Source organism: Rosa rugosa, chromosome 1 (genome assembly GCF_958449725.1).
Source record: "Rosa rugosa chromosome 1, drRosRugo1.1, whole genome shotgun sequence".
Taxonomy (NCBI): Eukaryota; Viridiplantae; Streptophyta; class Magnoliopsida; order Rosales; family Rosaceae; genus Rosa; species Rosa rugosa.
Window position 1 is genome coordinate 68279139 of NC_084820.1, and position 16195 is coordinate 68295333.

Below are 16195 nucleotides of genomic sequence, written 5' to 3' on the forward strand. Positions count from 1 at the left end.
TCCTTTTCCGAAAGGCAGAGAAAAGAGCCTTGTGACGAGGTTGGTGCTCTCCTCGTCCATAGCGCTTGATTCAAGAAGTCAGGTCAAGGGATCCCCGACGACTGCACCCCACGGTGCTGGCATGCCCGCGCAATCACAGCAGCAAAAGAGACAGTTTGCAAGCCAACTGGTTTTTGTGTCAAACAGGTGGGACCCGCATCCGAAATTAAGTTGATTGGTGGCTGACACGTTTCGTCTGTAACTTTCTAATTTTACGGACGTCCTCTTCAGAACCTTGCTCTCTCTATATATATATATATATATATATATATATATATATATATATATATATATATATATATATATATGGAATAATTAAGCAATTAAGTTGCAAATTAATTTGCGTGGTAGCAATTGAATCCATATTCTGCGTTGCACGTAACAACACCCATTAATGTCCAAACTTTTTTCAACATTATCTAGATATGTTGGGGAGAAAGTTGGTGTTATATTATCTTCTTTTGTCTGCAAATGACATCGGCTTTTCAAACCTTTACTGTTTTATGACTCTTCTGGTGAGGAATTTTTTTTTTTGTTATTTTAAAAGATCGCTTATTAGATCAATTTTTCGATCATATATAGCCATCTCTATTGTTCAGTTTTTAGGTTTATATGAGTAGATCATTTCTGCAAATTTTCTACCAAATTGATCATTGTTAAGACATTTAAAACTGTGATTTACAATTATAAACATGAATGGTTCAGGTTAAACAAATTTAGTTTGTCTATTGATTTGATCTAGTTCGGTACCTTAATGATCATCAATTTGGCTGAAAAATTACAAAGGTGATCTATTCATAAATCATAAGAACTGAACGGTCGAGATGCCGATATGTGATCAAAAGTAAGTCCCACAAAAGATCCCTTAAATTATGGTATATATATAATTTCATGATCTAATTCCCTTTTACTCCGCCAAACTAGTATCAATACGTGTTATTACTCACTAATATTAGGGTCTTTCTAAATGTACCCAGCAAATTTTTATGTAGACCCAGCAAGTTTTTTACACCCAATAAAAAAATAGAATTTATAATTGTACTCAGCAACTTTTCCAACAATACCCTTAACAAAACTCACACCCAGCAAAACTTGGATTATCTCCGCATCAAGTTTTGATGTTGATTGTTGCAGTGTGCATTTGAGCCATGTATGCAGGGTTGGTATTTCGATCAGCCAACTTTGGTTGACTTGGAGGAATTGGAAGCGAAGCAACTTTCCATCCATTTTCGTAGCTTTTTTTCTCAGGGTGATTATTATATCTCGTAGTTAGTAAAACTGTGATTATATAATGCAAGTAGATGGAGTAGCACGATAAGCAGGACAGCTATTTGTTTGCGAGAGAGAAAGAGAGAGGAGAGAACCCATCTTTGATCGAGAGAGAGAAGCTACGTACGGATTAATATGAGGGAGAGATTTGGAGATGAATTTGTTGCGAGTCCATATATGAACTCATATGACATTACCCCAGAGAGAGAAGGGCTGCAGCAGCAGCACTATTCTCTATCATAACCTGTGAGCTTGTGGCACAGCCCATCATCTTCTTCAGTTTCAGAGGGCTCTTCCTCCTTCAAAACCAGTAAGTTTTGTACTTAATTCATATAAGAACCAACTCTTCGTCTGTCTGTACTAAAGCATGAACTGTTTTGGATGATGAATGGGCCCTACCAAAAATACCAACCCTGCAGGCTCAAATGCACACTGCAACAATCAACATCAAAAATTGATGCGGAGATAATCCAAGTTTTGCTGGGTGTGAGATTTGCTGGGTATGACTATTGTTGGGTGTGAGTTTTGCTCAGGGTATTGTTGGAAAAGTTGCTGAGTACAATTATAAATTCTATTTTTTTATTGGGTGTAAAAAACTTGCTGGGTCTACATAGAAATTTGCTGGGTACATTTAGAAAGACCCCTATTTTATATATATATATATATATATATATATATATATATATATATATATATATATATCTCTCTCTCTTTTGCTTTGCCAAACTAGGAACAACACGTGTTATTACTCACTAATATAGTAATATATTTCCCCCTATCTTATTGATCACTTAGATTTTTCTGTTTGGATTTTGTGAAATATCAGTACCTATCTAAAGGTGTTAAACAATCATTGGATCTTTTCTACACACCTATTAATTTATAGTATGCGAACTATACACAACCTCGATCAAGAGGTTTGATGATTGATGTCTTTTCTGATAAACTGCTTACTTCATAGTCTAAGACTCTAGGTTATGCAAGGTCTTTGGAAACAAAAAGTGACCAAAAAAAAAAAAAAGTAGCTGACTAATGCTGCATGTATAAGTTGGGATCTCCTGCGTGTGTAACTCTTTGGACGAAGTTATTATACAGTTCTAATCTATCTTCGGTTTACGCAATATTTTTTATACTCGCAACAGTTCTGAAAATACAATTGATCAAACACCCTTCTTTCTCACTGCTCAATCGAGTATTTTCGCAACACGAGTGCTTCTGTAAAACTCAACTCACCCATCTTAGGTTGGCTAAGTCCATTTTGGGATTCCCACGCGTTGAGTGCATGAAGCCTAATTAGTGGGTAAAAAGTCTGGTCCCATGCAATCTTACCTAGCTTATTATTTTCATATAATAAGGGTGTTTATTATATGAATGAAGAGCCGCCCGCCGGATCGACCAATAAATGATAGGCCAGAGATATAAATGAGCCCATTTATCTCTTCTAGCTAGGATCTGGAGATAAGATTGATATCTTTGACCTGTCCATGATTGAAGCCAATGCCCAATTCATTTTAATTCTCGTTCAAACTTGACCTAATGATCGATCCAAAAGAGGAGTACTGATGAGTGATGACGACAATGGGCAGGTAAGATTGACGGCGAAGATCCTCTTTGCAAGAGTAAAGAGTTGAGTAGTTTTGTTTATGTATGCTAGTAAGCCAAAGCCTAAGTTTAAAAGGTAAGTTGGGTTTTATGTTACCATTGTTTAGTACGTTTTAGTTATCATCACCAGAGTTGATCACTTCCTGGCCTAGTTACCATTGGCAAACCGATACTCCCTAGCCATTACAAACTAAACAAAGCAAGACTAACCCGAGATATTTTTCAAGCAATTAAAGTAGTACCTAATTAACCAATTTAGAACTAATTAAGTACATTCTATTCGAATCCAATCATATTTTTCTTTTCTTTATATAGTGTCTAACCAAGACCACTCCTCGCCACTTTGCCACCAAAAAGGTTGGAACCTTTTCTTTTATGTGAACAGATTTCGCCACTATCATCAAACACAATCCCAGCTTTCGAAACCCTCCAAAATTTAGACGTCTGAAATTGAAATCTGAACTACCATGTTGGTGAGATAGCCGCCCGCTAAGTAGATGGAACAGTGGAACTTCACTGTATATATATACTTGTATCCTTCATTCCTTTCCATCATATCATTCCAGAATATTGCAGGTTCTCTGTAATCAATTGAGTAGCAATGGCGACAAAAGAGCCTACAGAACACAGAAATGACACAAACGAGTTAGACTTGGCGGAAAACCCAAAATCCCAAAGTTCAATATCAGTATTTGAACAACATTACCCTCCTGACTTTTTGAAAAAGGTAAGTTGTGTAGTTTTATCTTGAGATTGTAGTTATTTTCTACAATCTCTAGTCTATACATGTAAAAGTAACACGTACAAACTCAACGATACATAGGTGGTGGCAGAGACTATAGCAACGTTTCTGTTGGTGTTTGTGACATGTGGTTCAGCTGCTCTTTCAGCGAGCGATGAACACAAGGTCTCAAAGCTTGGAGCTTCCATAGTTGGGGGGCTCATAGTAACGGCCATGATCTATGCTGTTGGGCACATCTCCGGTGCACACATGAACCCGGCTGTCACTCTAGCTTTTGCTGCCGTCAGGCATTTTCCATGGAAACAGGTACAGCTAGCTTTCTTTCATTCTGAGATCCCTATGCTTCACATGAAATCAGGTACTATTTTTTTTGGTTTCATAATTTTTGTTTGGATTAAATTTGTGTACGTTGTGGACTGTCCAATTAATGTCATATATGCAACACACATCTGGAGACCATGACACCCACAAAAAAGGTGCTTGTGGGGTCAGTCCAGGGGCATCAAGAACATATATGTGATCATTTCCAAGAGAATTCTACAAATGGTCACTCAACTATGACTCATTCGACACTTTAGTCACTCAAGTTTCAAATATATCACTTTGGCCACTCAACTATTACACTGTCAATCACTTTAGTCACCCAATGAGTATTTTTTTTAATGAAAAAAAATTAACAAAGTGACTAAAGTGATTGACAGTGTAATAGTTGAGTGACCAAAGTGATATATTTGAAACTTGAGTGACCAAAGTGTCGAATGAGTTATAGTTGAGCGACCATTTGTGAAAATTTTCCTTTCCCTCCACACAAACAAAAATGACAAAAAAAAAAAAACACTAATATTGTACTTAATGTAATTTAATTGTCTTTCATTTTGGTATCAATTTATTAGAGCTTAACTTTGGGCTTGGCAGAAGCCGCAGAACACTACATTTTTGGATTCTCAAAGACTCTTACAAAGGTTCTGAAAGAATGATCGCTTTTAGTTCTGCTTGAAGTGTGCATGCTTACGTACGAGTCGCTATTTTCTTTCAGGTACCAATTTATGCAGCAGCACAGCTAACAGGATCAGTATCTGCCTCTTTTACTCTGTCTACACTATTGCATCCCATTACGCATGTGGGAACTACATCACCTTCTGGATCAGATTTTCAAGCTCTAATCACAGAGATAGTCATGACATTTTCCATGATGTTCATCACTTCTGCCGTCGCCACAGATACTAAAGCTGTACAACATCTTTCTCCCTAATTTCTTTGCCACGGACTTTCAGTTATTCTTTAACATTTCCGTGTTCACAACAGATAGGAGAGCTAGCAGGTATAGCAGTTGGCTCTGCAGTATGCATAACATCAATTTTTGCTGGGTAAGCAAATCCGGCCTTAAAATTCATCATAATTATCTTATTATAACCCACCGAACAACTAACCTAGTGAATATAATCAGACCAATATCAGGTGGATCCATGAACCCAGCCAGAACATTAGGACCAGCACTTGCTAGTGCATACTACAAGGGAATTTGGGTCTATGTGGTAGGACCTGTGATAGGAACCCTACTAGGGGCATGGACCTACAACTTCATTCGGGTCACTGACAAGCCGGTTCAGGCCATACCACCGCACTCATTTTCATTCAAGCTACGGAGAATGAAGAGCGAAAATGATCCGCAGGTTGTTACCTGCACAGACCCTCTGGATTCAGCTTGAATTTCTGTATTCAGATCAATCAAATGTATTCACTTTATGTTTGTCTTAGCTTATTAGTCAGTCAATAACATTTTCTCTCGTATGTATGGTTCAACATATAAGAATCAATGCACAATGCTAGGGGTATGCTTTTGTAGTGTGTTCTATGTAATGACTCTTTCTAACGGCAACATCATTGTACTGCTTGTTGATCTATTAAAGAATGACGTATTCAACTAAAAAAAAAAAAAAATGCACAGTCAATAGATAACATAAGAAATTATTCAAAGCACAAATATGAAAGTAATACATATGCATCTCTCTGCATGCCTTGCCATCATCTCCAATCATTTCTGTTATTTCTGCAAGTTTGGTTTCAGATAAAGTTGGCTAGTCTCCTATGTATTTTGCAACTCTCATATAGAGATAATTGTCATTGACAATCTTCCCCAGTTCAGGAAAATGCCATTAGTACCGTTCTCTGTGGAGAAAGTGAAAAGCAGGAACAAGCATATAAAATTATTATTACTATTTTTTCTTTTGGCAGAAATTTCTCATCATAAATACAATTGTCAAACATTGTTATGAAATCTGTATATGATTGCCAGTTTTATACCTGAATCTCATGGATAAGCTATTGACATCCTTATCAAGGTTATCGTGAGTGGCGATTGCTGGAATCACCATATTGTCAGTACTATTATACTTGACCGCGACTCTGCTGAAACTATTTCCCAGACCTCGATGAGCTGTCTCTATGTCGCTAAGCCTGTGTGAGAAGAGCAAAGAATAAACAAAAAAAAATTGAAAGAGCAGAAATTAAAGGATCATATATGGCTTTCTATATCTTAAACCAACAAACTGAAAAATAGAACATCGCTGAAGACAGTGTAATAGACATTTATAAGGAAATTTTTGGAGTAAAGGTTAAGTGCTTGAGAAACCTGTCAAAATGTGGCCGAATTCCACAAAGCAGCTCATGAACAGACTGATTACTTTGGCAAGGAATTTTGGTGACTTCAAAAATGTGAGACCTGATCTTTGGTTCAGCTACTCACCGTCCTTAACTTTTGGAAGGTTAAGTTCCAAAAAGTTCCTCAGTTCATAACTCATAGCCCCTGAGATTTAAGCAGAACTGATAAACACAGACACTTCAAGTTGATCCAACAAGATTAACAAAAGTTAATTGAACTAACAACCTTATGTGATTGAGTATTGGGTGGCATCCCCTTAACCATTAATGTATCAAGACAGTAAGGCAAGGCCAACATGAGGATGATAGGTTGTCTACTGTTATGTTTTTTGTTCAAAACCATTGAAAAGAAAGGAAATCGTATACACAGTTTATCCTAGCACAGGCGGGCAATTGTAATAAATTTCAAGTAATAATCTCTTTTTCAAGTCTATCACTAAAGCTTCAAGTCTTGGATCAGAATTGTCTCATAATTTCTTAAGAATTCTGGATTAGTTCCTTACTATTCCATAATATAAATCAACAAGAAACTTTGTTCCTAACCAAACAACTAAGAATGAAATTGATCTTGTCAAAAACAAAACAAAAAACCAAGGATCAAATAGAAAGGAATTCAAAGAATACAGCTAGCCTAATCAAAAGTCACATGTACATAATGAAAGATATAAATTCACTAAAAAGAGAACTAAGACAGAAAGCTAAAGCCATTAAGCTCTAATTTCTCTACCTAGAGAGACTTCGATGCATTGGTTTAAGCCTTTAAGGCATCATCGGATGTGTCAAATGTGCAAAAATTAAGCTATAAGCTAAACCCCCTTCCTGAATCGGTTTATATCCAAAACAGAGCCCTGAACTGCCTCAGTGCTCTGCCCAACCTGATCGAGACCGGCTGTGAGCCAGGTACAGAGAGTACGTACCCCATATACTTCAGAGCAGGAAAAGTTTAACTAAACTTCAATCGAACCCTTTTCTTCCCTATTCTCTCTTTCTCAATAAGGCGCTAGGAAAATAGAGGAAGAGATCGAAGCTGATATTTGAGGGTTTTGGGTAACTTGTGGGTTGTGTTAGGGTTTTGTAGAGATCAGATTGTCTGAACAAAAGAAGCCCACTCTCAAATTTATAGCTACAGGCCCATAATTTGGTTGGGTATCCCCTGGATTAGCTCAAGTTGAGGCCCCTATCTGACAGGTCGATCCTTCATCTAACGGTCCTACATGCATGAATTGAAAGGAAGCAATGTCAACCGTCCAATGCAATATAAATAGTAAAGGGTAGGTCTGTTGCTCTGTTTCACTTGGCCGAAAGAAAAGGGTCTCTTTTACTTGTGTCAAAACTCTTGGCTAACAGAGTTTCCTCTCTAGTCTCTTCCTCTACCTTTTGTGATCGATGCTCAAAATTTTCATGGCTAAATAGGTCGGTGTTTGGGTCCATCGCTTATTCTATTTGTCACTCATTGATTTATAGCAGCAAACAAATGGGATAAGCGATGGACTCCAATCGTCCACCTATTTTTATCGCCATTTGCTTTTATTCTTGAAGCTAGCTAGCACCTAAACCAGGTTCTTAACCAATTATTTCCCATCTTTGTGCAATCTATAATTTTGTCTGCAAAGATTGGCACTACTACAAAATTGAGAGTATCCTGCAGCCTTCTTTTTACTATCTTTTGTTACTCCTCTGCAATCAAATGCTACATTCTTGCAACAACTTAATTTAATTAAGAGGGATTCCGTGGAATATTAACATGCATAAACTCAATTTTAATCAGTGAGATGATATATTTCAGCTGTAGATGATCACATCCAAGTTAAATGAGGTAGATGGTCACACATAATTGAATTTCCGAAAAGAACATTGTTTCATATTTTCTTCTCCTTTTTACTTTTTCCAAGCCAGAACAAACTGAGAAGTGAGAGATAGGTAACTCGTTTTGGTATACTGTGTTATTATTACTGGTAAGGCAGTGACTAGTTCATATGCTTCAAATTGAACACATACGAGAGGAGAAATACTTATACAATATGTAGTATATACAGGTATACAGTCCGTACAACCAAGATGAGTAGTCAATATGTAGGCATGGACAACCAGCACTACGTACTTTGCTTGTTGAAAGTGAGATGCCACGTACATTTGCAGAGAAACTAGACTTTGATTGAGTAAGATGGAGCTTTCATATTCAAGCTTCCCCAGAAACTTTTTCATACAATGAATTAAAAAACTTTCAAATTTAATTGATCAGTGCTACTTGAGATTGCTTCACATGCATGGTCACATTAGATGATCTTGATATTCTTCACTTAGATGCATCATGCATGGATGCATTAAGTTTAGGTAGGTTATCGCCACTGACTAGCTAGTTCATTCATAGCTGCGATAACTATGGCTGCAGGGTGATGATGAACTTAGAAGAGCAGTACGTAATACTAGGACTTGATGAATGAGTACCGCTAGTAGTAGTAGCTGGTGCATTGATTAAGTTTAGGCGGGTGATGGACTAGTTCAAATCATTCCAAAGAACTAACCAACTTTCATTATGATCATGAATTTTGCATAATTTTGATAAAGAAACTAGACATTGATTTGAGATAGAGCATCAAATTCAAGCCAAGACATATACTGTTTTGGAATTAGAAGTATGATATGGCAAGGTGATCATTGTATTCAAGCTCAGCTACATATATATAGGTAATGGAATTATGTATATGCTGCCTTATTAGTAAGAACGATTCGTATATGAAACTGGTCTCCAGCCTAACTAAACTGATTGTGTGACTACGTACTGATGAGCTAGCAAGGCTTATCCAAGTAGTACATAACTTCAGAGATGAGGAAGTAACAAGCAGATAAATAAAAGGTAAAACCAAACAGGAACTTACCCAATTGAAAATTTTCCATCTCATGAAGAAGATGACAATGCCATTCTTACACGCGCGCCTGGGTATCACCTATAGTTGTAACCATTGAAGTGAATAGACAAATGGATGATCTCAGTAGTACTTGAGATTCCCTATGATACTCACATGTCCACTGTATTAACTAAAAGTCCAGCTCCATTGCTTTGTCTAATATAACATCGATCACCACCATGGATGCACCAATTAGGTCATCATATCATCAATGAGCTCTTCAGTTATCGTCATAAGTTTAGGTAGGTTATCACTACGTACGTACTGACTAGTTCATTCATATTGGGGGTTAGGTCAGTTGGGTCATTAGTATACAAGAGCTCACATGCTGTCACAAATGAGAGAATCTCAATTCATCAGACGAAATGAAAGGAAGCTGTTATAGATCGATGGTTCTTTTTGAGCTTCCCAGCACTACTGTGAGAGAGAAACTAGACATTGATTTGGGAAAGTATCAAATTCAATCTAAGACACGTAGTTTGGAATGGTAATAAGTAAGATGGTGATCATATTCTCAATGAATTAGCTAGCTATAGGTAATGAAATTAGTAAAAGTGATCCATATATCATATATGCCATGCAGTATTCTCCGGCCTAACGGAACTAATGTAGTATTTACTCATATATAACACAGTAAGAATATTCAAAGAAATAAAAAGCAAAACGTACCAAACAGGACCTGAATTTACCCAAGTAAAAAAGTTTCAATCATTAAGAAGATGACCACTTGACCAGTACTCTTGCACGCCTAGCTTGGAATCAGAGTTTGTAACTCATGCCAGTAAATATGAAAATAGATGATATCAGTAGTACTTGAGATTCCTGTCATGGTCACATGTCTAGCTTGAATTGGTCACCATTTAGATTCATTAAATTAGCTTGATACATCTATGAATTAAATTTAATATAATTATAATAGCCGCCCAGCTGGGGGTTGGGGAAGTTGGGTCATTGTTATATAAATAACTCAATCCAAAAGCTGAATAGCTCGATCTGTCTCTCTTCATTTAATCTCAAAACCCTTGTACTCTTTAAAAAGTATTAACCCTTTTTTATCTTCTTGCTTATGTTCTTTCCTCCTTCCTTCACATTTAACTATTTAAGTACGTTTTTGGTTCATTTTTAACCTATTTGCTCCCAGAGTCCCAGTATATAGTTCATCTGGATCTGATCAACCTTTCTTTTCAAATCTTTCACTTCCTGATTCTCTCTTAATATTGATTCTGTTTATACTTATGATCAAACCCTTCATTCGAATGTCACTTCTTTCTACTACAAACTCTCCTGAGTTCGGTTCTTCTTCCCCCCTCACTTCAGTCATCATGAACCAAATGATTGGTCAGGATCTTGATTCCCAGTTTGACAGATGTAACAACTGTAATTGTGACGACAAAAATAACTCGAATTGGAGATTGGATTCCATTGCTTTTATCTGCTTTCTCTTCGCAGCAGCCATGTCGTGCACCTCATCTACATGCCAGGTTCCGACGAAGGTCCTGGCTAGCCGTCCATGAGACTAGCCGTCCTCCGTCTTCAATCTTATTTCCTATCTCTGCTTGCTCCATCTCAATTTTGTCAACCGATAGTTGCACCTTTCTCATTTATCTCCGGCCGTCCAGCATAGTTGTGGCTCTCCGCCGTCGTTGCAGCTCCCACTCCATCTCTCGCTTGGAAATCCGAAGGCGATGAAATCCATATTTTCACAAAAATTGTGCGAATTGAAATGTTAATTTGCGTGCCAGAGCTCAATGGGTGGATCAGGCTATCGGAGTCCCTCGCTTAATGTAACCAGTTACATTACATAGCTAGTAAATCGAGATATGGTTTGTAAAGTGTAATGTGTAATGTTTTTGTTTTCGGCTCTGCTGTACGTGTTAGTAGAAAACAGAAGACTGCCTCTTTTATGTAGCATTGTAGCTACATAGATTGCTGACCATCTTCTCCACAACAAGAATGCTGTTAATAATATTTGGTACATAAATGTTGAACAATATATAGTAATTAATAGTCTCTCGATATGAACTATGGTAAATCATCAAGTCCACAATAAAGAATGTTTATGACATGAACCGTCGTCTCTGGTCTCTGCTCATCACTTGCAAATCGCTCTTCAACAATTTCAAAATAAATTGTAAAACAGTCCTAAAAAGTTTGACAACTAACCATCTTGCAATTTGAGTATGAATTTGAGGGCTGTAGGGTTTTTAGTTTTACTTTTATTTGGAATAGGTCATTCCTCTTGCATCTCAAATTACGGGTAAAGCTATGGTATGTTAACATTTCTCATACATCAACTATTTTTACCACTTTAGGAACTCATGTTACCACTTTGAGGACTAATATTACTATTTTGAGGACTCATATGGTAAACTAAGAAAATTTACCACTTTAATGACTCATGTTACCACTTTGAGGACTAATATTACTATTTTGAGGACTCATTTGATCACTTTTAAGGCAATTGTATGTATGCCGTTTGTAGAATTTTCCCTCAAATTATATAAGGTTAATATAATATGTTATGCACGCATGAATATTATATAGGCAGTTTTGTTATCTTATAAGTGTATATTACCAATGGCGAGCTGCAAAATATAATCGCAGTTGTCAAGGATCTAAATTTCTTGTTATATAATGAATTTGTGCAAATCATTACTTTAAAAAAACAAAACAAAACAAAAAAAACAAAAATCAGAGAGTTATATCACAAGTTTCATTTGCTTTCATATTTTCAAAAACTGAAAGGAGAGGAAAAATCAAAAAACAAATTGACTGGGGCATGGCAATTCATCCAACCCTATGTAACCGTCCCACATAGAACCAAAATGGAACAACATCGATCGAAACCAGAGACAAAAGCAAATCAATTTGCATGGAACTTGAGTTGTACTCCATTCGGCATCCGTTTCTGTTCCAATATCCGAGCCTCAGCCAGTCAGCCTCAGCTCACCGGCCACCGGCACAGACAGCGTTATAAATGTGATCGAGGACTTATATATAGCGAGCCGCCCAATCAGTCCATGCAAAACGCAAGCAAGCTGAGCTATCTATACACGATGTGAGTGTGAACGACGTCTGAGAAGCTCTGTTGGTGTGTTTTCTTCTCTCTCCTTCGTTCTTTCTCGTTCCAGTACCATTATCACCGAATCGCATTGCTAGATTTTATATAAATGTTTTTTCTTTTGCATGTGGCTGATCTTTGAATATGACGAGATCTTCTTTCTTATATGAGTTTATTCCTGGTGAAGGTATTAGTACACAGTTGAGCTTGACATCAAACATATATATATTTGATGGTGAATTGAATTACAGAGAAATCGGAGGTGTCTATTATCTCTCTCTTTGAGAGCATGGATCGGAAAAACAAGAAAGAAGACCAAGAGGAAGGGGTTAATATTCTTGATGACTTAGCAGCTGGGATTAAGGGACCAGAAGAACCACCACCATCATCAAGTGCAGAATGTAGAATCTGTCAGGCAGAGGAGTTCATAGACAAACTGGAATCCCCTTGTCATTGCAGTGGTACTCTTAAGGTAATTAATTAATTATACCACATGGTATCCGCATGAAGTAATTTATACTTGCTTTAGTTAATCACACCATGACTTTAATTTTCTTTATATGTGGAAAAAGTAAAAGTACAACGGTGAATGAAGTAGGTAGAGCTTCACTTTCTCTTATTTTTCTTCTTTTGTGTAGTATGCACACAGAAATTGTATCCAGCGGTGGATAAACTCTTGCTACAATACCATGTGCGAAATCTGTAAACAGGTTCATAACGCTTCCTTAATTCACTGCACATTTTCTTGACATGCATCGATGCATAGTACCAATGTTACAATGTACATATGATGTTTTGTCATAATTTGTGCCTGATGTGGATTACAGCCATATGAAGGTGGGTTTACCATAACAGTACCACCCCCGCCTACTCCGGAGGAGTTGGAAGCTCAAATGGCACGAGAAGAGGCTGAGAGGGAGGCCGAAATAGCGAGGGAAGAGGCTCGAAGAGCAACAGGGGTGGCATTAGCGGCTATATTGCCGGATTTGAATAACGCCGCTATTGGTGAAAGTCTTGTATGCCGGATTTCTTCTATCCTTGTAAGCCATGCAGCCATCCAAGTATCCAACTTCGTAACTCAAACTTGACCAAGTGAACAAAATGTTATATATGTGATTTTTGGTGTGTTTGTAGTGTGCTGCTATGTACATTATTTTCATGGTGGCTCTTATAACCGGCCTCCTTGACTTTCGACCATCTTCACCTTCACCCCAGCCCCCAGCTCCGGATCAATTACCTCCTCAATTATTCATGAAAAATATTAGTGCACGGTTAGTGGATGCATTAAGCATAAAAAAATTTCAACGATTTCCCTTTATTTAATTACTGTCCATCTGTATGTGTTCTATATATTTTTCTACATATTTGTACACTCTGGACTCTAGTATGTTACTCTCTGCAACTCATCTATCTATTGTCTTGCAGTGCCTTGCGTTTCTGGCTCTAAAAGAGCTGCCATTGTGAATTAGGCCACAGGCCTGTCACGGTTCTGTTCTGGGTCATCTTGTCGATCTCGAGTCCTTGGGCTGGGATTTGATTGGGCTACTATAAGAAATGTATTAGGCTGGAGAGGGTTTTTCCAGTAAAGTTGTTGTATTGGGCCTCGGTGTCTTTTCGGCTGGGTTTCAAGTTCTTAGCATTTTAACCCATTTATACACAATTCTCGACCCAAAAAATGTCTCGACTCTTGAGCACTTTTTTTCTTCTCTTTTTTTCTTTTGAATAATGGGGTTTGGAACCCAATCAAGCTAAGAAGCTCATTCTCACTTCTATGTTATTATTTTTTATATCTTGCTGCAACGGGGATGTAATACATGAATCCCGAGCATGCCTTTTGACATTACGCAAATCATCGTAAAGGACATCCTGAAGAAAACCAAGAGCCTCCTTTAAACACATATCAATAAAATGATCTAAACTAGCAAAATAAGCCAACATATTAACTGCACTATTTGTTTCACAAAATACATGTCCACTTGAGCATCTTTTGTGCATTGGAAAATCGGCATTCACATGCACAACAGGGAACTTCCATCATGAACCATGTTAGGCTGTGCTATCAATGATGAGAAATTATGAGAACTTCCATCATGGGTCAATTCAAACTCTACTTTTGTTCTTGAAATTATTTCCCTCTTTCTATTATGAGATGACTACAATTGTAAAACTAAGAGATTCATGATGGATCTGAGTTAAAAAGAAAATGGTAACATGGCTTCAGTAGGCCATTATGGGAACAAGTAGGGTACCCTAAACTATTTGCTTTTGTACAAGTCATTGGTTTCTGTAGAGTTTTAGCTGGGATCCAAATTCCAGAAACCCATTTCATGTTCTCAGACATAAACGCGCTATAATAATTTGTCTCCATAAGAAAATGGTAACATGGCTTCAGTATAGTAGAGGCCATTATGGGAACAAGTAGGGTACCCTAAACTATTTGCTTTTGTATAAGTCATTGGTTTCTGTAGAGATTTTGCAGGGATCCAAATTCCAGAAACCCATTTCATGTTCTCAGACATAAACACTATAACAATGTGTGTCCCCACAAGACATAATTATAAGGTGGTGCAAGTAAAAGCCTGAAATTGCATCAGTGACTATAGATTAATAATAGCCATACCCACATTTTAGGTAAACTCTTTCTCAGTGACCAGATCACAGAGATTTCTGATCTAGTCCCTTTTAACCAACAAAAACAAACCCAGCTCAAAGAGAATACATATCATATATATAGTTAGTAGTAGAGTAGACTAGATAAGAAGGAAGAGGGCTCAAAAGCTTCAAGGGCATTTTGGTCCTCCTTCCTTGGTCTTCCAGTTGTTGTAGCAAGGGCACACAGCCTTGTTTCCATAATACCCTGGAGGCACACACAGGCACTTGCTGCAGCATTTCTGGCAGAAAAACATGCAGGGCTTGTGGTATTGGGTCTGGCTGCACCTCCTTGTGCACTGTGATGGGCATTCTGGTCATTCCAAATGAAAGAAAACTAACATCAGTCTTTCTGCTTTTTCAAAACTGCCAAACACATCCCCAAGACCATGGTCAAAACTTTTGACTAGGAATCCCATTGTAAAACCCCAAAAGAATAAAGCTTTTGTTTTAGATCTGAATTGAGTGAAAAGAAAGAGAAACGGGCACTGAAGATTTAGAACTTACGGTAGCTCTTGAGACTCCCTGGTCCATATTGATTCTGAAATCACAGAAAAGTACCAAAATTTAAGCAAAATGCTACCATTTGAATCATAAACAAGGTAAAGACAAAATCTTTCAAGAGAGAGATCTTACATTGCCTTTGTGGTGACCTCCATGGCCATGGTTTGCCATAACCTGCAGATTAATGAACCAAAACGTGTTAAAATTTATGAATGTGGGTCAAATCTCATTTCATTCAAGCAAAGTTTGGTTCATTTTCTCTGCCAAATGAAGAGAGTGAGTGAGTGAGAGATTCATACCATGGTTTGGAGCATGGAGATTGCAAGGAGTGACAAGATCAAAGCAGCAACAAACTTGACTGTGGCCATTGCTACAGACAAACCTAACCCCTCCTAAAATGGGAAAACCAAAACCTCAAAACTAGAGGAAGATGGAGACTGAGAGTGGAAGGGGTTAGATTTAGAGTGGGATGGTACTCGGTGGTTTGGGGGGTATAAATAGCAGAATACCCAATGATTCAATGGGGTAGGAAACTTGTTGGGTAGAAATACTCACATGAGTGCTAGTTGTGGAAGCTCAGGATCAAAGGACACGTTTCCAGGCACATTGATCAAGCGGCTAGGATGTAGTTGAAAAGGAAAAGAGGGTAACATTATCCAACTTTGGTCAGATTTAGTCATGATATCTTCCTGAGTTTACTTGGGATGTGAGATTAAAATATCATTGCATAGAGACCATAGAGCAGATGAATTATCATAG

At 37.6% G+C, this 16195-nt stretch overlaps 2 protein-coding genes and 1 long non-coding RNA gene across 4 annotated transcripts; 1 reads left to right on the forward strand and 2 right to left on the reverse strand.

Moving 5' to 3' along the window:
* The first annotated feature begins 1354 nt into the window (after positions 1–1354).
* LOC133746128 (aquaporin NIP2-1-like) lies at positions 1355–5455 on the forward strand. Its single transcript, XM_062174292.1, has 6 exons — positions 1355–1618; positions 3487–3637; positions 3734–3958; positions 4689–4883; positions 4958–5019; positions 5100–5455. The coding sequence occupies exons 2-6, from the start codon at positions 3512–3514 to the stop codon at positions 5359–5361; spliced, it is 870 nt and encodes a 289-aa protein (XP_062030276.1). The 5' UTR covers positions 1355–1618; positions 3487–3511; the 3' UTR covers positions 5362–5455.
* On the reverse strand, positions 5215–7381 carry LOC133746137 (uncharacterized). Of its 2 annotated transcripts, none has more exons than XR_009863983.1 (4): positions 7041–7381; positions 6285–6458; positions 5957–6109; positions 5215–5333 (listed from the first exon to the last, which is right to left on the reverse strand). It is a non-coding gene; the product is annotated as an uncharacterized LOC133746137 (long non-coding RNA). The 2 variants fall into 2 exon arrangements; XR_009863982.1 differs by lacking the exon at positions 5215–5333 and adding an exon at positions 5576–5821.
* Positions 7382–14855: 7474 nt separating this feature from the next.
* On the reverse strand, positions 14856–15911 carry LOC133726392 (gibberellin-regulated protein 6-like). The gene is made up of 4 exons (XM_062153927.1): positions 15736–15911; positions 15569–15610; positions 15440–15473; positions 14856–15245 (listed from the first exon to the last, which is right to left on the reverse strand). The coding sequence occupies exons 1-4, from the start codon at positions 15802–15804 to the stop codon at positions 15064–15066; spliced, it is 327 nt and encodes a 108-aa protein (XP_062009911.1). The 5' UTR covers positions 15805–15911; the 3' UTR covers positions 14856–15063.
* Positions 15912–16195: the final 284 nt, after the last annotated feature.